Raw genomic sequence first — 24,387 nt, forward strand, 5'->3', positions numbered from 1 at the left:
AGGACATTTTTTCATTCAGATAGGGAGGGAGAGAGAGTGAGAGTGAGAGAGAGAGAGAGAGAGAGGAGAGAGAAAGAGACCACCGCACCAAAACTTCCTTCAATGCCATAGCACCTTCCATGTGATCCCTGGGCTCAAACCTAGTTCACAAGCATAGGAAGGCAAGTGCCCTACATGATAAGTTGTTGTTAAAATTTCGGAGGCTCTAGCCGGGCAGGCTGGCTTCGCGGGCAGGTAACAGAGACGCGGAGACAACGGCTGGGCAGGGAAGCTGTATTTCTTTATTCAGGAACAACGATTCATAAACTAAGACCAACTAATCACCAAACAGAACTCTGCTGTCTCTTTGCGGCGGCACAAGCACTCTCTCTTACTCCAGAACCCAGGAACCCTCTCTCTCTTCCTCTGCAACTCTGGAACTCTGGAACTCTGGCGGGTTTCCTAGGGGCGGGGCCAAGCGGGCCCGCGAAATTAGCAGACCTGATCTAATTCTCTTGGCGGGGGAGAACTAGAACCCAATGTAAAGCATACAACAATAAGTTATCTCTCTAGCCCTGTAATTATCAATTGTGTTTCCCTAGCTATTAGACAATATTTCCAAGAACAAAAAAGTAGCTTCTGCTGTCATGAAAGGAACCAAAATTCTTGAAGTCAACACAATTGATTTTAATTCTTTTTTTTCGTTTTTTTTTTTTTTTTTAATTCTGGTTCTGTCACTTTCGTGTGTGCTCAGCCAGGTGTGTCACCACCTGGCCCTGAATTCTGTCAGTGTGTGTGTGTGTGTGTGTGTGTGTGTGTGTGTGTGTGTGTGTGTGATTAATTATAAGTTACAAGATTGTAAGATTACAAAGTATAGTTCTTTTTATTATCTTTTTTATATTTTATTTATTGGATAGAGACAGCCAGAAATTGAGAGGTAAGGGGGTGATAGAGAGGGAGAGAGAGACAGAGAGACACCTGCAACACTGCTTCACCACTCGCAAAGCTTTGCCCCTGCAGGTGAGGACCGGGGATTTGAACTTGAGTCCTTGTGCAGTGTAACATATGCACTCAACCAGGTACGCCACCACCAGGACCACAAAGTATAGTTCTATACCACACCTACCACCAACATTCTGTGTCCCCACCCTCCCACCTCCCAAAGATAACCACCATACTTCTCTCAGATCCTAAAAAGAATTTGCTTGTTTCTGGCTTTTTTTTCAAGCTCATGTGTATCAGTTCTCTAGACTCCACATATGAGCGAAACCATCCTATAGTTATCTTTCATCTCTTTACTCACTTTGCTAAACAGAACTACCTCCAGTATCCCAAAGGACACAATATTATCCTTTTTGATTGCAGAGTAGTATTCCATAGAATATTTACCTCCTAACTTCTTGATGGACATTTAGGCTCCCCCCCTTTGACTATTGTGAATAATATGGGTGCATATGTCCCTTCTAATTAGTGTATTCATTTTTTAATTTTTCATTTATAAAATAAAAATATTGACAAGACTATAGGATAAGAGGGGTATATTTCCACACAGTTCCTACCCCCAGAAATCTGTATCCAATCCCCTCCCTTGATAGTTTCCTATTATTTATCCCTCTAGGAGTATGGACCCAGGATCATTTATTGTTTTCATCTTAACCTGTGTAATGACAGAAAAGGTAATTAGCTCTCTGCCACTGTTCCTCTATATGTGAACAGAGGCTATCATGTCCATCCTAGACAGCTCAGAGATGTTGTTGACCTCAAATGATACAGTGAAAGGATAACTGTAAATCCTTATTTCTAGCCCAAATCTCAGATGCCTGCTATGTTGGACACAGCGTAGGGAATCTATAAATGCTGAGGTTTAATTATGCTTCATCAGCAAAGATGAACAACTTTTTATCTATGACTACATATAGCTGCCTGTGCCCCTCACATGTCCAGAGAACTCAAAAACTGGGGTCAAGTCTCAAGATGGTCTGACTCTGTCTACATTGACTGATCACTCCTGGTTCATTAACCAACAGTCCGTTAACCAAGAGAGTTGCACATTGTGTTGTGAATGGAAACTTTCCCCTTGTCCATTTCAACCCTTCCAGTCCCTTTTCTCTCCCTCCCTTCTCACCATGTCTCTCTTCCCTATCAAAGAGCTCTAGCAAACTGGCAGAGTTGGGACTGAAGAATTAGGGAGCAGAGGTGTGGGGTACAGCAGGAGTAATAGCTATTTCCTTCTGTTTTTACAGGGACCACAGTTTCACAAACCATCTCAACCCGTTTGGATGTGGTAGGAACGTTGGGAAAGTCGGTAATTCTTCCCCTGAGGATTCCTGAAGGAGTGGAGTTTACATCTGTTGCCTGGCTTCACAACCACACATCTACTATTGCCATCTTATATATAAACCCAGCACAAGGTTCACAGTTCTATGTGGTTGATCCAGTATGGCAAGGTCGACTGGAGCTCATCCAGCCCTACTCCTTGCAGCTCAGCAACCTGACATGGAAAGATATGGGATCCTACAGTGCTCAGATAAACATAAAGAACTCTAAACTATTTTTCAATTACTTTCTGCTGATCTTCAGTGAGTCCAAGAGTGTGGTTAGTTGTATATACATTAAAAGATGTTATGGTCCTCAAATAATGTGACCGCAAGTATGCACTGTAGCCCAGAGGAAGGGTGTATGTCATTTGGGAGCAGGCCAAGCCAGTAGAAAATAGTCCCATGGCATGGAGTGGTCAACTAGAGACAACTCAAAGTAGAACCAAAATCTGTGCCTCCAAGTCCAGAACCAGCTGCCTCTCTCTCCTCTCTCTCTCTCTCTCTCTCTCTCACACACACACACACACAATAAAATAGTCCCTTTCAGCTAAAATATGACAAAAGATGCAAAACTAAAATGACCAAGATTAAGACCATGTACATATTAAGCATGTCATGTAACCCTGTTAAAAGACTATAGAGTGTAGTACTGTCCCACTCCTGAGGTAAGCATCATCTCAGCAGCAGAGAAGGAATATGACTTCCAGGGAGGATTGATACCTCCCAGCATACAGAGCTGTTTTACCAGTTGGTACAACTCATGTGAGGAAGAGCCTCTAAACTAGAAAATGCTCTCCCCTAGTTGAGAGGAAAAGAGAAACATCTTTCCTATCAAGATCATTTAATGTCTAATAAAATATTCCCCCAGATAGTTGAATGAAATGTCTTCAACTTAAAGTTATGGCAGTAAGACAGCTTATAAATAAACAGAATTCTTCTTCCCCCCAAACCCCTACTCCCCAATGAAGCTCATAAACACTGTGAATGGCTATAAGCTATTCCATTAGTGGTTGGGGGGTTTTGTTTGTTTCATTCTATTAGTGGTTGGTAGTGATTTTGTTTGCTTATTTGTTTTGCATCACCAGGGATTCACTGCTCCAAGAAGACTTTGTTTTTTAAATTATTTATTTATAAAAAAGGAAACTGACAAAAGCATAGGATAAGAGGGGTACAACTCCACACAATTCCCACCACCGGATCTCCGTATCCCATCCCCTCCCTTGATAGCTTTCCTGTTCTTTAACCCTCTGGTAGTATGGACCCAAGGTCATTGTGGGGTGCAGAAGGTGGAAGGTCTGGCTTCTGTGATTGCTTCCCCGATGAACATGGGTGTTGACAGGTCAATCCATACTCCCAGCCTGCCTCTCTCTTTCCCTAGTGGAGTGGGGTCCTGGGAAATTGGAGTTCCAGGACACATTGGTGGGATTGTCTGTTGAGGGAAGTCTGGTTGGCATCATGCTAGCATTTGGAACCTGGTGGCTGAAAAGAGAGTTAACATATAAAGCCAAGCAAGTTGTTGACTAATCATGAACCTAAAGGCTGGAGTAGTGCAGATGAAGAGTTGGGGATCGGGGGTCTCCATTTTATAGATAGCTAGTAGGCATATTTTAGTTATATTCCAAAGGGCCTGTGGCTATACTAGTTTTTTTTTTCTCTGAGCCTGAAATCTGATATGCAGGTGGATCCAAGTTATTGTCTGGGGAAATAATGTCATGGCTGAAAAAAGGACCAGAAAGCTGGATCAGGGAAGAAAGTAGCTCCCAAAACTGGGAAAGTAAACCCTATGAATTTGATGTGTTCTGGGGCCCATATTCAGATTAGGAGCTATGTGAACTCTGCTCCAAGATGACATTTTTCAGATGAGGGATGTCACACCTCTAAAGCTCCCCCAGTGATGTGAGGCCAGGCTTGAAGATGGGACACACACAGGGCAAAGCAGGCATATTATCCAAGTGAGCTATTTTGCCAGTTCACGTCCTTAGTGGGATGTTGTAGAGGTAAGTCCCAGTGAGTTGTCAGTTATAAAAGACAACATCAGAGACCAGTGGGAGCCCAGAGTGCTGATCCATGGAAGTCAACAGAATTTAAACTTCATTCACTGGTTAAGATCTGGTGCCCAAAACAACACTGTGAAATTTTTGTCATAAATGGGTGCCTGCTAGTCAATAGTCTCCCTGAATATTCAGCAAGTTTAGCATGTCTGATTCACTAGCATGCCCCTGAAATAAAAGAACACAGCTCAGGTTACTGTGACAGGGAAAGATGGTATCAGGGAAAGTTCTCAACAGGAAAGCCAACTAAGGAGCAAAATTCCCCTGGGACAGTATACTCCTTTCCTAGGTTTGCCTTAGACATCAGGAACTTGGTGACTTCAAAAAACAGACAAGTATCCTCTCCTGGTGCTTTAGGCTAGGATTCTGAATTCAGAGTGTGGGAAGACTTTGTCCTCTGGAGGAACCTAGAAAACTCTCTGTTCTTTGCCCTTCTTGCTGCAGATTGCTGCTTCTGTCCTTGGCATGTGATCACATCGTCCTGGCCTTCTTCCCAAGGCACATCACCTCCTTTTCTCTGATCTCTCCTTTATATCTGTCTCATATGCATTTCTGCTTTTCTTCTGTAAAGACACTTATCATTGGAGTTAAATTCACCCAGGTAGTCCAAGTTCATCTCCTCATCTAACTCAATTACATCTACAAGGACCCAGTTTCCAAATAAGATTCTAAGAATTTGACTTGGACATATCTAAGGGGTGACAGGGAGAGTCATTATTCAACCCACTTAGGATAGAAATACTCTGGGTAACCAGAGGTCTTCAAGAGAGCAATGGGGCTCTGGAAAGAAGAGAGAAAATCCAGGAGAAAGCCTAAGTAGACCCACATCCTAAACCCCATCACACTCACCAATGTGATGTCCTCCTTCTGCCACCCTCCCGATGACCAGTCATCACTTCTACATCAACCACTCTCCCAAGACTCCATACCAGTCCCTCCCTAGAGCCTTCTGTAGGAAATCTCCTTCCAAGCACATGCACAGAGATAGGTAAACTACACTAACATGTTTACAATCATGTAATTTTAAGATATTCTGAGTGGGTGTAGGGGCAGGTAATGAGCAATATATCATTATTAACAAATAGTACTCCATGTAAGGAAACTATGAGCTCTGTGGAGAAAAGAGATTCAAACAGTACCAAGAGCATAAAAAGTGTCAGAAGTCCCTTTTCTGTGGAGTAGTCACCGTAGATTTCATTGAAAAGACAGCACTGGGGTCAATGGTTGAGAGAGACGAGGGGATGAGTGTCTGAATTAAGTGCCATCCAGCAAAGCATTTGCTCTGTCTGAGATGTTCAAGGAATCTCAAAGAAGTCAAAAGTTATTAAGAAGCACAGTTAGGGAAGAAGAGTTGGAAATAAGATTCATAAGGAACTATGGGCCATGGTCATTCAATGCTCTGAACACCCATCACAGGAACCTGAGGCTTCTACATCTGTGAGACTGTGAACCATTGTAGAAATCTGCAGAGCAGTGATGTTACTTGCAGAGAAATGATTGTTACTTGTTTATAGGGCCTCTTTAGTTGCTCTCTCGAGAAAAGATGGTAAGAGATAAGGTTGAAAGACACAGGGTAAATTAGGGAAAGAGGCTAGCCTTCACTGGGGGCATAGAGAGGAGCAATGGAGGTAAGGATGGAGAGATTCTGGATATACTTTGGAGGTAGAGCCAACAAAGTTTCCTGATATGCCTATAAGATGAAAATAAAATAAGATGAGGGGCTGCTTCCCAGTACCACAGAAAGGCCAACACTGTCGCAGTAATGTTTATAAAGGGGGAAAAGGCACTCTTATTGAATCCAAAGCACAATGCAGGAAGTGAGAAGTCTCAAGTCTACCACGCTGTCTCTTTGTTTCAAAGAATGTATATATTTATATGTGCAGGATAAACAGAATGAGTCCTGAAGGAAAACCTGGACGTAGGTCTCCAGATAAATAGAACTGGGGGCAAGGGAATTTGAGTCAGATCACCTGACTTCTTAGATGATGATGTGTTTCTTCCTAAACATCACTTGTGACACATTTACTTCTCAGCAAAGTAGTTCACAAGAAACAGAATGAGAAAAAACTTTTTTTTTCTAAGTCCCACTTCTTCATGTCAGAGAGCCCTGTCCCTGTAGCACCATAGTTTCCAAAAGATGATTCAGACAAATTCAGGGCTTTAGGGACAAATAGCTGGTTGGATACAGTTGTTTTCAGATAAGGTCAGGCTATGGTTGTAGAGTGGGCAGGTTTGGAAAAACAAAAGAACATGTTTTGAAACATGAGTTTCAGATACACATTACCCCAGTGGAAATGTCAGGTAAGGGGTTATAGACTCATTCAGTGGGGAACGGTAACAATGTAGATGTTTGTGCACTGTCATGGACAATGGGCTAGGGTAATATGATACTCATTCCAAAACTTGTCACTGGTCTCACTTCATCCTTACAATTCCTTGAGAAGGTGACATTATCCAGTTTCACAGTGTAGGAAACTGAGGCTTACAGAAACCACAAGTTTGTGCCTGGTCATGTTTGCCTTAAGAGGCAAAGTCATATTTCTAAGAAAGTTCCTCCTTCCCAAGCCCTACACTATTGTAATCACATGAAAGTTCTGTTTCTGAATATGTCCTTCACTCCCAGTCAGTTACTACAATAGAAGCAGGGTCTCTTCTGTTTACACAGTAGATATCAATCATCCTAAGTTTTACTGGGTCACTTTCTTTTTATTTTATTTATAAAAAGGAAACAGTGACAAAACCGTGGGATAAGAGGTATACAACTTTTAACCCTCTGACTATGGCAATGTCTTTCTGCACTGCTCTATGTCCCCTTTGATTCCCAAGCACCAACATCTTGGGCAAGATGTGTGGTCTGTGTTCTCAGAAACATCTGTGTCACATGTCACCTCAAATGTTCCAATGCATGGATCTTCTCTGCTTACCAGAATTGTGGGTTTTCTGTTTCTTGACTCTTCCTTTTCTAAATCTTTGGTTCTTGAAATTTCTATCTCACTAAGCTTTCACTTCAGGGTCTTTGTCTTCAGTGAGCCAGTTTCCTCAGATATTAGGATACCTGGCTCCCCAAGGAAGCTAATCTCTCTCTCTCTCTATCTCTCTCTCTCTCTCTCTCTCTCTCTCTCCCCTACCCCAGTTTAGGAATTCTGATGCTGAAAGACATGGAGTCCTAGTGTTCAGTCTTCTGGTTCTGATCAAGTTGGGGAGTAGGGGAGGGTATGGGCTTGCCTGAGTATCAAGCCCATACTTTGAGGCACAGAAAAGTAATGAGGTCAGTCTGATTACCTCCCTCCATGACTACTCTGTGTCATACTATTGTCCCTGGTCTTTGGTCACCCAGACCTTGTTTTAATCATTCAAGCAAACACAAGCCAAGATTTTTACACTCTGCAGTGAGTGACTAAGGGAGTCATGAAGCATTGGGAAGGGGAGGGGTGTAAATTTTTTCACAAGCTTTTGTCCTCAGTCCAGACTTTTTCTCACTCACAGAGCAACTGGGAGACTTACAAGTGACCCATAATGTTCGTTGGACTGAGAACAGTACCTGTAAGGTCCACCTGGCCTGCTCTGTAGTGGATCCAGGTGACAACGTCATGTTGCAGTGGCAGGTCCCAGGAAATACAAGTGAAGTCAATCTCACTCTCTCCTGGGATCGAAGGAAATGGAGTGAAGAGAACTACACCTGCACCGCCAGCAACCCTGTTAGCAATGTATCCTCCTCCGTCTCTCTCCGGGTTCTCTGCACAGGTAATAGTCTGCCCTGTGTCTCCGTAGCTACTGTGGGTGTATGTACCCTCATGCCCCCATGTGACCTCCAAACTAGTGATCCACTGGTAGAAGGTCCAACAATGGTGGGAGAGGAGACTGGACAGCCAACTCAAGCAAGAGCACAGTTCTCAAGAGACAGGATTATTGTCCTGAGGTCAACCCCTTCCAGAAAGCCTACTCAGTTACCCCCTTCCAGAAAGCCTACTCAAGACACAGCCCCTGGAGACAAATCAGACTAGTTTCCCAAAAGATGACCTTGTTAGGGCTCAGGGGAGGCTTCAAGCAAAACATTCAGGTCCTCGCTTATGGCATCAAAAGCATCTTGTCTTTTCCCTTTTCAGAACTGCATCCTGACCAGAATTCCACACAGAATATAATTTGGGTTGTTTTTATAATATTCATCATCATCATCACCATGACCATCACCATCACTGTGATATGTTGTCACAAGAGGAAGAAAAGACGTAGGTTTCCTTTGTTCTAGATGACTTTTCTTCAGGGTTTCAGAGACCCAGATTCTGGGTCCATCTCTAGCCTATCTTGGGAGGCAGGGTCAGGGGAAAGGATGTCCACTGGGACACTCACTGGTGGCCACACACCCTCTAGTGGTGTCCATTAGGAATAGGAGACAGCCTCGGCCTGCCTTCCTGCATAAGGATCCTGGTTTGAGCCTCCCTGGCTCCCCACCTGCAGGGAAATCACTTCACAAGTGGTGAAGCATGTCTGCAGGTGTCTGCATCTTATTCCAACTCCTCTAGGGACATCTGGGGGTGGGGTGGGGAGCAGGACGTACAAGGCAGATCCTGCTGCAGTCACCAGATTCAGTGTCCCCAATTTTGTTTTCAGATAACGTTCATGTATTCACTTGGCTTCCTGGTGAGTTTCTCTGACTCTTCACTCCTAACCGAAAGCAGTTGGGACTGTCACGTGTGCTGGGAAGGGACTGGGTAGAGGGTTAGACAATGAAAAGAAGGGTCAGAGGGAGAGAAGGTGTGAGGGGATATGAGCTGTGACCTATGGGACCTACAGGGTCCTTCACAAGTCCATGAACTGGTCACCCGCATGGTTCCTTGGAGTGGGTTCAGGTCTCCCATATACCCTAATGGAGAAGTTAGTGTTCTATCTGTCCCCAGCCAGCAAACCTGAAATAAGGACAGGAATATCAGAGGCTCAGGCACAAATACCCAGCCCCATGATATTGTTCAACCAGAGTCAGGACACTGAGTGGGCACAGCCAGAAGGGAGTAGTGACACAGAGAAACAGGAACAAGATGACCTCTATTTGACACTGTGTCTCAATCCTAGGAGAGATTCAGCACTACACAGAGGAGATGGCAGGAGGCTCAGAGTCAGAGATTGCCAGTCTGTTGGACTTTCTGAGCCTCTGGTTCCCTGTCTCTGCTATAATCAGAGTCCCTAAAGACTTGGGGAAATGGGATGATGTCACTCAAGTCGGGCCACCTGCTTTGTTGTGCTCCCAGGAGGCTCTGCAGGTGCCAGGGGCCCTGGTCATGTATGAGTCCAGATTAGCTCAGAGTCACAGGGGTCTTCAAACTACCAATAACCCTAAGATGAGCCAGAAATGCCTTAAGAATCTGAGAAGTTTTTATTCTAACCCAGAACTTCAAATGCTATCCAAAATGAATGCACGGCCCCTAGAGAATAACCCCCAACTGTTACGCTCATGGAGTATCCAGTTCTGGGAAGAGGGGGGAGGCAGAGGGGGGGGGAGTGAGGGAGAACAGGAGAGCAAGTACCCAGATAATAGGCCTGTACACTGATGTCCCTCTTGTGCCTTCTGTGTACCCAGAAGTGACTGTGAACAACACAGAGTACTCGCTAACCTCCCCTGGAAGCACTGTATATGCCCAGGTCACTCATCCTATCAGGGTAAGTCTTTTCAGCTTAATAATATTCTGTCACTCTCCACATACTTGCCACTATGGCCCTATGAGTCAAATGGCCAAACTTCCACCACCACCACCAGGAGAGAGAAAGCAGTAACTTAGGCAGCCCCTCAAGCATGAAGAGACTCCCTCCTACCCTCCCTTCTGGCCCCCTGACAGCTCACTACCCAGGGAACCCAATGACCAGCTATTCAGTGAAGACCACAGTCTCGTCTCCCCTCCATCTCAGCAGCCACTTGCCCATGGGTCAGAGCTCAGATGAAACTAAGAGCTTTGGGCCTGGCAATGGCACATCCGGTAGAGTGCAGATGTTGCCTTGCACAAGGATGCAGATTCACGCCCCCACCCACAGAGAGGAAGCTTCAGGAGCACTGGAACAGTGCTCTTTGCCTCCTCCTCTTTATCACCCCTTCCTTCTTAATGTTGATATAAAATCAATTAATTAATTAAAATAAAGACCGAGAGTTTCCAAAGGAGAGAATTATCAGCTTGGATAAAGGAGAAATGTGGGTGCTCAAGAGTCCCCCTTAAATAGATGAGAGGCAGGAAGTAGCCAGTTCACTAGCTCACCCCCCCAGGAGAGGACTGAGCACCCCTCCCCACCAGTACCATAACAGGATGCCCTTGGTCAGGCATCAGGGATTCCCCCACCCCCACCCCCAAAATGCAGGTGGCAGGTTTTAAATAGCACCAGACATTATGGGTGGTCCCTTTCCATGTCATTCAACCAACCACAGCAAAGTGCTGGCTAGAAGTATTTGTCTTAGAACAAATTTCCCCTCACAGAGAGGCTCCATGAGCACAGAGGGAATTCCAGGCTCTCTCTCCTGCTGGGAGATATATTGCCTTTCCAATTTCCTTCCAAAGACAAGGTAAAGTACTCTTTTTTTTTTTTTAATGCAATGCAAAGGACATGGATGCAGGGCCTCATGAACATGCAATACATTATTCCCCCAGCCCAACCTTTTAGTTCTTTTTATTTAAAGAAAGAGAGATAGGAGAGAAAGAGAGGGAGAGAGGAGAGACACTATAGATTTGCTCCAACATCCATGGAGCTCCCTAAGTGCTGTTTATTGTGCTCCTAAGTGGTGCCAGAGCTAGAACCCAGGATCTTGTAATCTACAAGAGAGCCATCCCCTGGACTAAGATGAATCACTCTTAAAAAATCAAGTTGGGACCAAGCAATGGCACACCCAATTGAGCACTCATACTACAGTGCACAAGGACCCGGGTTCAAGGTCTCAGTCCCTACATTCAGGAAAAAGCTTCAAAAGTAGTGAAGCAGTATTGCAGGTGTCTTTCTTTCACTCAATCTCTATCTCCCCCTCTCTCAACTTCTATCTATATTCAAAATAAAGAACGTGTTTTAAAAAAAGAAATTGGGGGCCGGGCAGTAGCGCAGCAGGTAAAGCACAAGGACCAGCGGAAGGATCCCAGTTGGAGCCCCGGATCCCTACCTGTAGGGGAGTCGCTTCACAGCAGTGAAGCAGGTCTGCCGGTGTCTATCTTTTTCTCCCTCTCTCTGTCATCCCCTCCTCTCTCCATTTCTCTCTGTCCTATCCAACAATGACGACAACAATAATAGTTAACAACAACACCAATAAACAACAAGGGCAACAAAAGGGAAAAAAATGGCCTCCAGGAGCAGTGGATTCATAGTGCAGGCACCGAGCCCCAACAATAACCCTGGAGGCAAAAAAAAAAAAAGAAAGAAATTAATTGCTAGCAATTTTGAATTTTCTTTTCAAAAAAATATTTATTTTAACTGTTTTACAAGATAGCAAAGTCTGAACATCACTCTCGCATATGGTAATGCTGGGAACTGAACTCAGGACCCCATACTTGCAAGTCCATCATTCCACACACTGTGAAACTTTTCAGGCTGCCTGATGAATCTTCTTTAGCACAAAAGTTGTGCTTTCAAGAATTTCAGAGGTCTAATCAGTCCCAAAATAGTCCTTCATTAATTATAAATGTCAAAATCTATGATTAGAGGAATTTCTGTTATGAATCCTGTCCTTAGTGTCCCAAGCAGGTTTGTATTCCTAAGACCAGTTACTACTCTTTTGCTTCCAGAGCCCCTAGTTTGAGGATAACACACAACCTGTACCCAAGCAGTTAGACCCATGGAACACAATGGGCCAGGCATTACCTGGGTTACAGCTGACAAAAGACTGAGACAGAGATAAAATCCAGTAGCCATCCAAGGAAAAAAGTTCTGGAATATTTTAATTAAAAAATTAGAAGGACTTTGTGGTAGTGTGGCTGGGGGGGGTTAATAATCAAAAGTTTATTACATTGTGGTACAGCAATATGGAATTAGATTTTAAGTACAGCAAAATAAGCAATTATCGGCAGGGGTAAGAATAGGCCTGAAAGGTTTATTACCAAAGTTCAGATTCACATGTGTACAAGTCCTGGGAGAAGCCGCCATGGTGGGGCCGCAGGGAGCCTGGGAGAGCAGAGCACAGGTACAGAGCACAGGAACAGTGTACAGAAACAGAGAGCCTCTTCCTTCTGTCACTCTTAAGTCTCATCCTGACATCAGCCCTATGCTAATTACTTGCAGTTCGTCAGGTGTATGCTAATTACATCACAACGCTGGAACATGGAGAAAGAAGGGAGTAGGACACAGGGCAGAAATTTTTTTCTTCCCATCACTTTCCAGTAAGATTGACCTTCTGGCCCTTGGATTTTTCTGACCCACTGTTTGGCTAGGGCAGTGCTTACTCAGGAGGTTCAGGAAATAGCTCAGTATCAAGGAAATAGCTCAGCATTTGAGTACAGAACTTGCATGCCTGAGGCCTCAAGTTGAATTTCTTGCACCGCCAGATGCCAGAGCTGATAGGTGCTCTGGTCTTCCACCCCCTCGCTAGCCCCACCCTGCCTTCCTGCTGGGGAACTTTGGCATCACCCTCAGCTCACCTGCCTTGCCTGAGAATATATTCATGCATTCTTCTTTGGGAGACTTTGGAAGCCAAATGGGTCTGGTCATGTTACAGGCAATGAGAACCCCACCACCCATGAAAAAGGAAGACTCCTCCACGATTTATTCTACAGTTCAGCAGTCCAATGAGGTAAACCCATGTTCTTAAAGCCTCACCTCTCTCGCATTTTTATGACTTTGCCAAACAAGTAAGAAATACAGGGACCGGGGGTCAGGCGGTGGTGCAGTGGGTTAAGCGCATGTGGGACAAAGCGCAAGGACCGGCGTAAGGATCCTGGTTCAAGACCCCAGCTCCCCACCTGCAGGGGTGTTGCTTCACAGGTGGTGAAGGAGGTCTGCAGGTGTCTATCTTTCCCTCCCCCTCTCTGTCTTCTCCTCCTCTCTCCATTTCTCTCTATCTTATCCAACAACGAACATCAACAATGGTAATAATAATAACCACAATGAGGCTACAACAACAAGGGCAACAAAAGGGGGAGAAAATGGCCTCCAGGAGCAGTGGATTCATGGTGCAGGCACTGAGCCCAGCAATAACCCTGGAGGAAAAAAAAAAGAAAGAAAGAAATACAGGGACCCTTTTATGGGTGCACAATTGCCAATAGAATACAGAAAGTCTCAGGGTGGCACTAAAATGTGTCCAAGAAGTAAGCTTATATTAGAATCACTATGAACTGCTGAGTTTTTAATTTGCTGCTTATTGTTGTTGTTATTTTAATTGAACCCTGTTTCTGCTGTCAATGTTCTCAGCCTATTAGAACTTTCCAGACATTTTCTGTGCCCAGGAGGAGTGGCCCAAGATTTTAATCCCTACTAATCAACTTCATTTCCCTCTTTTTCCCATTAGAATAAACCTATTTCACCCAAAGCCACTGCTCTTAACAATGTCAACTAAGTTGCTGAAAGGCCTCAAAGGAATTCAAGTCTAATGGTTAATCTTTGGATCTGACCTCACAGGTGAGAACAGAGCTAGGTTTCTACCTAGCAATGGAATTTAAACACCTAGGCTTATCAGTTCCAGTTCTCCAGACTTAAACTTGCTACCTAGTTGGAACGTCTAAGGAACAACAATTTCTGCAACATTCAATGCAAATAGCATTTTCTTGTCTGCTCCATGTCAATATCCACTTTAGCAAACCCACCTGAATATTAACATTTTCTTTTGAAAACAAAGAAAAGTTTTCTGTGAAGGTTTGGAAACTGTAAAAGCTAAGTTGCTGTTGAAAGCTCCTAATTCAGAAGGCCACCACATGTCTCCTTCTAGAAGCAGCAGGACTGTGACTCTTGGGAAGAGAGCAGTGTGGGGGATATATGTGTCTTCTTCCAAGCTGGACAGTCCATTCTTATATCCTCATACATATTCGCTAGACATACCTCCTGGGACAAGTTGCCTAACCCCTTGGGACTTAACTATCCTAGACTGGAAATGGAAGAGGATGCTAATGTTAGATGGAGATTAGAAGCCGTTACTCACACCAAGAATCTGATTCTGCCTACAACTTCTCAACCACCCAGTCTTTGGACTCAAATGTATATATCTTAGACCTCTCACCAAATCGTCAACCATAATCTATAACCAGCCTTTATCATCAACAGGGAATAGATAATGAATTCTGAACAGGTCTCCTCAACTTTTGCCCATCTCCCTCCAGTCCACTCTCCAAAGCCCAGCCTGAGTAGTATGTTTAGTAGAAATGTTGTCCATTATTTCTACTGTAAATCATACAAGTTTTACCCAATGCACTGGGGGAAGAAATTATCTCTCCCAGGCTGGGAGTATGGATCGACCTGTCAATACCTACGTTCAGCAGGGAAGCAATTACAGAAGCCAGACCTTCCACTTTCTGCATCCCATAATGACCCTGGGTCAATAGTCCCAGAGGGTCAAAGAACAGAAAAGCTAGCAGGGGAGGTGATGGGATATGGAGCTCTGGTGGTGGGAATTGTACCACTCTTATCCTATGGTCTTGTCAGTGTTTCCATTTTATAAATAAATAAATAAGAAATTATCTCTCCATGACCCTAAATGTGTTCTGGCCCATCTCCAACTTCAGCTAAGGCCATCTTCATTTCCCCAGATCTCTTTTAATCTCCTGATATTATTTCAGTACCTCTATTAGGGGAAAGAATTTAGAGCCATTCACTTAACTTCCTAACTACCTGGATCCTTCTTATTCTTTAGGTGATAACTTACATCTGTCATGAGCAGCTGGGGAGGTGGCTCAGTGGTAAAGTGCAGGACTAGATTGTATGAGGCTCCAGGTTCAATCCCAGCCTCAGTATAAACTGGATCTATACTCTGGCTTCTCTCTCACAAAAATAATATATCAGATTAAATCATATTATATTATATATCAGATTATATGTGTCAGGTCATATTATATGGAGTGTGTGTGTGTGTGTGTGTGTGTGTGTGTGTGTTTACCAGAGCATTGCTCAGCTCTGACTAATGGTGGTACAGGAAACTGAATTTGGGACCTCAGAGTCTTTTTGCATCACCATTATGCTATTTCACCCACTGTATCAGATTACTTATATCTTATTATATGCATATCAGAATATATATTTTCCCACCCAGGAGACAGTGCAACAGAGCAATGGAAAGTGAGAGAGACCAAAACACTGTTCAGCTCTAGAATATGATGATACCAGGGATGGAACCTAGGACCTCTCTCATTCTGTCTTACATAAAAATAAATACATTTTTAATAGCACTTCTGGTACCAGGAAATAGCTCAGTTTGGCAGAGCTCACACTTTACCATACAACAGAACCCTGGTTCAAGTTCCCAGGACCACATGGGGCTTGCATAGCACTCCAGAAGCCTCCAAAACAGAGCTTTCCTCTCTCCCTTTCTGCTTCTTTCTCCTCTGTCTCTATCTGAAATTTAAAGGAATAAAACAAGTCTTCCAAGAGTAGTGGAATCATGCAGGTGCGAAACCCCAAAAGTCAAAAAATTAAATCACTTCTAAAAGAGACCTTGCCAGGTCACTGAAGTACTGTGATATCTCTATTATGTTGTCACACTTTTTAGGTCATTTATTACTTGTCATTAAATATTTATTTTTTTATTTTTTATTTATAAAAAGGAAACATTGACTAAACCATAGGATAAGAGGGGTGCAACTCCACACAATTCCCATCACCAGAACTCTGTATCCTATCCTAGCCCCTGATAGCTTTCCTTTTTTTTATCACTCTTGGAGTATGGACCCAAGGTTATTGTGGGATGCAGAAGGTGGAAGGTCTAGCTTCTGTAATTGCTTCCCAAATGAACATGGGTGTTGACAGGTCAATCCATACTCCTAGCCTGCCTCTCTCTTTCCCTACTGGGGAAGGGCTCTGGGGAAGCAGAGCTCCAGGATACACTGGTGGGGTTGTCTGTCCAAGGAAGTCTGGTTGGCATCATGCTAGCATCTGGAACCTGGTGGTTGAAAAGAGAATTAACATACAAAGCCAAACAAATTGGTGACCAGTCATGGACCTAAAGGCTGGAATAGTGCAGATAAAGAGTTGGGGGAAGTCCTGAGATTCCCAAACAGACATGATGGGCCTTGACCTTGAATAAATCCCTCTCTCCACTGTTACTGGTCATTTCTATCAGGAACAACACAATAGACCCTTTTGTGGGCCCCCATAGGACCTTGCCCTCAACTTGGATCAACAACAATAGAGAATGTTCCATCCTCCAAAGGGAGGATGGACAACATATTGTATGCTACACCTGAGGAAGATGGGTCGATTTTGGGGCAGCTTGGAACATTCTTACTCATGACCACAGAATGTGAGCTCAGATCTAGAGGGATGCAGAGGTCACATAGGCTCCTAAGCTGATTATGGGCCCCAGATCACATCAAATCAATGGGGTTTACAGTCAACAATATTTATACTCCTTTCCCATATTAGGGAGCTACTCTCTTCCCTGATCCAGCTTTCTGGTCCTTTATCCAGCCATGACATCATCTCCCCAGACAATAACTTGGATCCACCTGCATATCAGATTTCAGGCTCGGGGAAAAAAGAAAAAGAAAAAAAAAACTAGTATAGCCACAGGCCCTTTGAAATATAACTAAAATATGCCTACTAGCTAAATATTCATTTTTATTGTATAACGTCTATTATTCTACCAATACTTTTGTGCCACAAGCTTCTCAGGAACATATGTCATAAAAACTGTGTTTATCCTTGTAACCCCAGTACCCATCAAATGCCTAACAGTTATATTTTATACATACATACATAAATAAATAAATAAGCAAACAGTGGGATTTTGTGGTGACTAAGTAAGACAATGCACCTGAATTCCTTATCACCCTGCTTAGCACATAGAAGCACTAAATAAATATTAGCCATTGTTGTTGTTATTATGGTTGCTGTTGTTATTCAATTACATTCTCCTGAGCTGACAGAATATTCTTATGAAACCTTTGGCACAGTGAAAAGGAAGAACAGGATAGAGGAGATAGCATAGTGGTTGTGTAAAGAGACTTCCATGCCTGAGGCTCCAAAGTCCCAAATTCAATCCCCCACACCACCATAGGCAAGAGATGAGCAGTGCTCTTCTTCTTCTAGCGTTTGCCCTTCTTCCATAGCCAGTCAACAGCAAAGTTGTCAGGAGCTGCTTGTTGCTGGCTTTGAAAGTGACTGGGATCCATGTGGATTCAGTCGGCTAGGAAGGATCGTCAGTTTCCCCAATGAATGGGTACTCACAGGATGCACCACGAGAAGGTCGATCCAATGCAACCCAGCAGTGCTCTGATAGAAGGAAAGAGTGGGGGGGAATCTGTTCCATATCACTTACTTCCTACTTTTCTCTGTTCAACTTAGCTTCTTTAGATAAGTATTTAGTAATGTCCTTTGCCCATTGTTCCATGGGATATTTGTGGTTTTCTGTTTTCTTTTTTTTTTTTTTGCAACTGAATTTTAGAAGTTTCTCCTTTGATTTGAACATTAATCTTGTAGCTGATATGTAATTTTCAAATGTTTTCTGCCATTCTATAGTTTACCTTTTCTTTTTATTGATTATGTCTCTGGCTATGCCAAAGCTTTGTAGTTTGCTGCAATTCCTCTTGTCTGTTTTTTGCTCTAAAACAAATAGTTCATGTCCTCACATCTAGCCCCATTTCTCCCCTACCCCCAATAAAAAAAAAATGCCCTAAAATGGCACCAGTGTACAGATGAGGGATCTTGTCTCTGCTTTCTGGAATTCTCTGCATCACTTGACATTCTAGAAGCACTCACCCCTTCACAATTCCCTCCTCAGGAAGTCATATCTATCCCCTCTTTTCCTGCCTCCTGACCAGCCCCCTCTCTATCTCTCTGTGGCTTGGCTTCTCTGATGATTCCCTTAAATAGATTCCCTTATTCCCTTAAATAGATTTGTTTCCCTTCTCTACACTGACTAGACACCTCCTGAGGGTCCCATGATCACCTTGAACTCTTTTTTTTCTCTCCCTTCCATTATTTCCATAGACTGATTATGATTCATACTCCTGTGACCCCAGGAAAGGAGAACTTTTCCATCATTGCCCTTCTTGGGATCAGATAGCAATCTAGAGCTTGAGGTACATTCTTGCTACTCTAAGACAAAGGAGAAAGTAACCTAAACATCTCCCTTCTAAGAACAGAGATTTCCAAGAGAGGAAGGGTACAAGAAAGGGAAGCCTGCTTGTTTGTGATAGAGGCAGAATTTGCAACTCAAAAGGGCATGGCCAATATTATGTATTTAGAAAACACCAAAAGACTGTGACCCATCCCTCCCACCCACTCCCAACCCCCACTGGCCCAGGAAGCTGCATGTCTACCCCCTCACCACAGGGTTTTTACTTTGGTGCCCTACTTACAATTTGGTCAGGTTCTGCTTTTAGTTTCCCTTTCAGATCTTCTTACTCAACTCATCTGTTGATGAGTGGGATCATCCCATACTCATCTTTATCTTTCTGACTTAGCTCACTTAACAATTCCTTCTAGCTCTGTCCAAGATGGGTCAGAGAAGGTGGGTTCATTGTTCTTGATAGCTGCATAGTATTCAATTGTGTATATATACCACAGCTTTCTCAGCCACTCATCTGTTGTTGGGCACCTGGGTTGCTTCCAGGTTTTAGCTATTGTGTGGAATTGTACCCCTCCTACCCTATGGTTTTGTTAATTAATCCTTTCTTAAATAAAAAAAAAAAAAAACAGGCACTAATAAAGAGGGAGTGTTCAAACTGCCTCTCTTATCCTAAAAAAAAAAAAAAAGAACTAATTCATTCATTTATAATAAGGTATGACATAATGCATATTTAATAGGCATCATCAGTACCTTCACCAACATATTTATGATTTTTGTCATTACTATAATAACCTGAATGCATAAAACATTTTATCTTGTAACATGAAAATATAAATCAGTAATGATAAAAAAAAACAAAAGATACCTACTCAACCATGAATCCCACAAAGTATTTTATTGGTTGTACAGTTGCTAATTGTTCATTTGTTAATAAGCCTATAACTGCTCACTGAGGCCCTAGATTTGGATCTTTTACAATAAAAATTGTGTAGCCTCTGTCCTCAGGAATCAAAGGGTTCATGGATGTGCAAGTATAAAACAAAACAAAATAGGCAGATATGATTCGGTGTGTGACTGGACCCAGGAAAAAAGGCCTTCAGGAACACTGATAGCATCTTAGAACTGGCTGTGCATATGTGTGCCACCTCTCTGACATTGTCTTTGTGGAGGGTTCAGACCCAGCTTCTGGCAACATCTCAGCTCCTCGAGGAGTATTGGGTGGCAGTAAAATTCAGGGTGGGGGGATTCCCAAGGGGTGAAGAGAGAAGAAAACATGTGGGAAACCTGAGTACCAGCCCTGAGCAGGATAATCCCAGAGATGACAAGAGTAGGAAGAGAAGGGGGGGGGGGAGTCACCAGGAGCAAAATCTCAAGAAAAAAATTCAAGAAAATGGAAAGTGTGACAAGTTCTGCAGAAATGTCAAGATAAAATGTTAGTAAGTGCAAGGTCAGTCATGACCACAAGCTGAGCAATTTGAGTTTTAAGTGTCTTGTGAAGCTGACACCTTGCCCTTGCTGTGGTCAGTGTTTGGGGCACCACCCAGCAGCCCTTGAAGACTCTGGCCCTGGTCTTGCTATTGGCTCTTCATTCCTCCACACAGCTCCATCCATGCTGTGGGACCTTCCATTGGTCCCAACTTCCAGATTCCAACTTTCTCAATACCAGGTCATCTCCCCTTCCACTGCTTTAGTGTTTCAGCAGCACCGACTTTGTCTTCTTCTCTGCCTTCCCTCCCTTGGCTCTGCTTCTCTGATGATTCTTGTCCTATTAATAGGTTACTTAGTCTAGATTCTACTGATTAGACTCTGCCTGTGGCCATACCCTAGTAAAAAACATTACAGCCTGATATAATGTTAGTTTCCAGCATACAACTCTCTAATCACCACCTTTTTATTTCACTCCCTCTGCTACCCTCACCTGCATCAATGTCTTAGCATCCATTCCCAACCTACAGTCTGCTGATTCAGCCACCCTTCACCATCCCTCATGTGCCTCACTGCCCAGCTTCAATGCCAGAGCCAGACATTACCATCACTCCCTCCTACATGCCCTCAACTCCCATGTTCCATTTTGTCTTGCAAAATAAGTCACCTCTGCTGAAGTCATCTCTGGGGCTCTTTGATGCCTGAATTTGCATAACTAAAGGTAGCCGAAGGAAAAAGCCTATTACTATCATGTTATGGTTAGCTTCACTTAATTTTATGATTCTCCAACCTTAATGCCACCAGGAAATTAGATTTATTTCCCAAGTTCATTACTTTTATCATCTAAATAATGAGGCGATGAGGGCATGGAGAAAAGGGAGCACCAATCTTGCAATAATTCCTCATCCATCCTCATCCTCCGTTTCCCTACTGAGAAAAGTCAAAACAATCTGGAGGGCATCTCCATGCACTCCACTATGACAACTAGCTATGTACTTGCATCTGTGTCATATCTGCCTTCTGTGTATGCTCTTTCTCTCCCCCTTTCTCTCTCTGTAACTGTGTCTGGATTTAATTGTCACACAAGGAACACTTCATCTACTCATGCACTGAAACCCATCTCCTCTGACCTGGACATTGTTTTTAGCAATATCTGCTTTAGTCAATTCCCTCTCTGATGCATCTTTCCCATAGGACTATAAATATGTTGCTATTTTTCTCATCTAGTAAATAAATTCAAACTTTTTGAGCCAAGTAATGGCACACCTAACAGAGCACACACATTATGATGTGTGAGGACCTGGGTTTAAGCCTCTAGTTGTCAACCACAGGGGAAGAAGCTTCATGAGCTGTGAAACAATGCTAGAGGTGTCCCTCTTTCTCCCTCTCTCTCACCTTCTCTCTCCCTTTTTATTTCTCTCTGACCCTATTAGAAAGAAAAAAAATGGCCACCAAGAGCAGTTGGAGGCATCATACATATATCAAGCCTCAGGAATAACCCTGGTGGAAATAAGTAGTAAGAACTTTAAAATAAAATTCAAAAATTAATAATAAATCTAAAATTGTGCCCCACCTCTCTCTTGTCTTATGCTTTCTCTCCACTCCTTTCTTTTTTCAGCAAAATGTCTATTTTTCTTTTCCTATTCTTGTTACTCACTGATGACTTCACTCCAATAGTAATTCATCTGTCTTCATAAGTTTAAATATCGCATACAGTATAATGCTCACAATTTCCCAAATCTGTGCTTCAGTACCATTTAACCATCAGACTCCATCCTTCTTCCATCTGGATCAAGACATCCACTCTTAGATTTCTGCATAAGAAATATCTCAGGCACTGCAAAAGGCTTTAATGCCTATGGCTATGAAGCCCCAGGTTCATCACCAACCCCCCACTCCACCAAAAGCCAGAGCTGAGCAGTACCTTGGTCTCTTTCTCTCTATAGCTCTCTCATTAAAATAAACAAAATAATTTTAAAGGATTTAGTAAATGCATTTAGAAAAAAAAATAAGTAAGTATCTCATATGTAAAAGATACAAGCATAGACTCCCAATCTTCTCCCAGCCTATTTTTCCCACTGTTCCCATCTCTGTAAACAGCAAACTGCAAATATATCCCTCTGGTTACTCCAGATTTGGTCCTTAGTTCTCAGACCCCACATCTATTTAGTCATCATTGTTGGTTACTGGTTGTCCCTCTAAGTCTTTGTTGTTGTTTGTACAACTGAGGGCTAATACATGTATGATTTTACCACTCCAGGCCATTTTTTTTTTTAATTCAAAGAGAAAACAGATGGAGAGGTGGGGATTAGGGGGAGACACCACAACACCAAAACTTCCACCATCACTGTAACACCTCTCATGTGATGCCAGGCTTCTCCTCAAATCTTGGTCAAGCAGAGCACTGTAATCACCTTACCCAATGAGCTATTCCTCCAGTGGTTCTCTCTTTAAGAAAGATCACAAAAAAAAAAAAAAAAAAAAAAACAGGAAGTCGAGCGGTAGCACAGCGGTTAAGCACAGGTGGCGCAAAGCACAAGGACCGGCATAAGGGTCTCGGTTCAAGCCCCTGGCTCCCCACCTGCAGGGGAGTCGCTTCACAAGCGGTGAAGCAGGTCTGCAGGTGTCTATCTTTCTCTCTCCCTGTCTCCCCCTCCTCTCTCCATTTCTCTCTGTCCTATCCAACAACGAAGGCATCAATAACAACAACAATAATGACTACAACAATAAAACAACAAGGGCAAAAACAAAGGGAAAATAAATAAATATTTAAAAAAAAAAAAAAAGAAAGAAAGATCATACTCTCTGTGGTCATGAGTAGGAACATTCCAAGCTGCTCCAATATCAGGACCCATCTTCCTCAGGTGTAGCATAGAGTAGGTTGTCCAGCCTCCCTTCGGAAGATGGAACATTCTCTACCGTTGTTGATCCAAGTTGAGGGCAAGGTCCTATGGGGGCCCACAAAGGGGTCTATTGTGTTGTTCCTGATAGAGATGACAGGGATGCAGAGGTCACATAGGCTCCTAAACTGAATATGCTCCCGAGATCATATCAAATCAATGGGGTTAACAGACAACAATATTTATATAACTTTCCCAGTTTGGGGAGCTACTCTCTTCCCTGATCCAACTTTATGGTCCTTCTTCCAGCCATGACATAATCTCCCCAAACAATAACTTGGATCTACCTACATATCAGATTTCAGGATCAGAGGGGAAAAAAAGAAAAGAAAGAAAAACTAGTATAGACATGGGCCCTTTGGAATATAAGTAAAATATGCCTACTAGCTATCTACAAAATGAAGAAATGCCCCCCCCCCCGCCCACATACACACTCTTCACCTGTACTATTCCAGCCTTTAGGTTCATGATTAGTCAACAATTTGTTTGGCTTTATATGTTAACTCTCTTTTCAGCCACCAGATTCCAGATGCTAACATGATGCCAACCAGACTTCCCTCAACAGACAACTCCACCAATGTGTCCTGGAGCTCCGATTCCCCAGAACCCCACCCCACTAGGGAAAGAGAGAGGCAGGCTGGGAGTATGGATCGACCTGTCAACCCCCATGTTCAGAGAGGAAGCAATTGCAGAAGCCAGACCTTCCACCTTCTGCACCCCATACTCCCAGAGAGTTAAAGAATAAGAAAGCTATCAATAGAGGGGATGAGATACGGAGTTCTGGTGGTGGGAATTGTGTGGAGTTGTGCCCCTACTATCCTATGGTTCTGTCAGTGTTTCTTTTTTTCTAAATAAAATTAAATTAAATTAAGTTAAATTAAATTTAAAAAGAAAGCTCACACTCAGCTACTTCATTACTGCTACTATAGATCAGCATCACCTGCAATCTAATTTATTGCAATAAACTTTTAATTGAGTTGCTGCTTCCTGACATTCACTCTTTCTTTTTTTTTTTTAATTTCTTTATTGGAGTATTAGTGGTTTATAGTCAACAGTGAAATACAACAGTATGTACATGTGTGACATTTCCAAGTTTTCCACATAATAATACAACCCTCACTAGGTTCTCCTCTGCCATCATGTTCCAGGACCAGAACCCTTCCCCCACCTCCCCAGAGTCTTTTACTTCAGTGCAATACCCTGACCTTTTCTTTTTAATCTATTCTCAGTACACACAGAGTGATTCTCCTAAAACTTCAGCTAAAACATACCCCTTCTCTGCTCATCCCCCCATCATTGGCTTTCATCTCAAAATTCAGCAGAAAGTAGAATTATTAAAATGGTCTAGAGGGTGAAGGATAGATAACAATGGTTATGCAAACAGACTCTTATGCCTGAGGCTCCAAAGTCCCAGGTTCAATCCCCCCCCACCACCGTAAGCTAGAAGTGAACAGTGCTCTGGTAAAAAATAACAATAACAATAATACATAAATAAAAATAAAATGGTCTAGATAGTCATACAAGACTTGGTCTTCCTCTTCTCC

The 24,387-nt window shown here is 43.1% G+C and overlaps 1 protein-coding gene across 3 annotated transcripts in view; it reads left to right on the top strand.

Moving 5' to 3' along the window:
- SLAMF6 (SLAM family member 6) overlaps positions 1-15,321 on the top strand; it is a 28,366-nt gene extending 13,045 nt beyond the window's left edge. The window contains exons 2-8 of one of the 3 annotated variants that reach the window (XM_060197670.1): positions 2,223-2,390; positions 7,835-8,092; positions 8,455-8,577; positions 8,960-8,989; positions 9,924-10,003; positions 13,023-13,097; positions 13,812-15,321. In XM_060197670.1, the coding sequence (XP_060053653.1) occupies positions 2,223-2,390; positions 7,835-8,092; positions 8,455-8,577; positions 8,960-8,989; positions 9,924-10,003; positions 13,023-13,097; positions 13,812-13,859 (782 nt within the window). In that variant the 3' untranslated portion in view covers positions 13,860-15,321. Of the gene's footprint in view, positions 1-2,222; positions 2,559-7,834; positions 8,093-8,454; positions 8,578-8,959; positions 8,990-9,923; positions 10,004-13,022; positions 13,098-13,811 lie in introns of all 3 variants that reach the window. The other 2 variants (XM_060197668.1, XM_060197669.1) reach the window with 2 other exon arrangements.
- Positions 15,322-24,387: the final 9,066 nt, after the last annotated feature.

The sequence above is a fragment of the Erinaceus europaeus genome, chromosome 9 (assembly GCF_950295315.1).
Source record: "Erinaceus europaeus chromosome 9, mEriEur2.1, whole genome shotgun sequence".
Taxonomy (NCBI): domain Eukaryota; kingdom Metazoa; phylum Chordata; class Mammalia; order Eulipotyphla; family Erinaceidae; genus Erinaceus; species Erinaceus europaeus.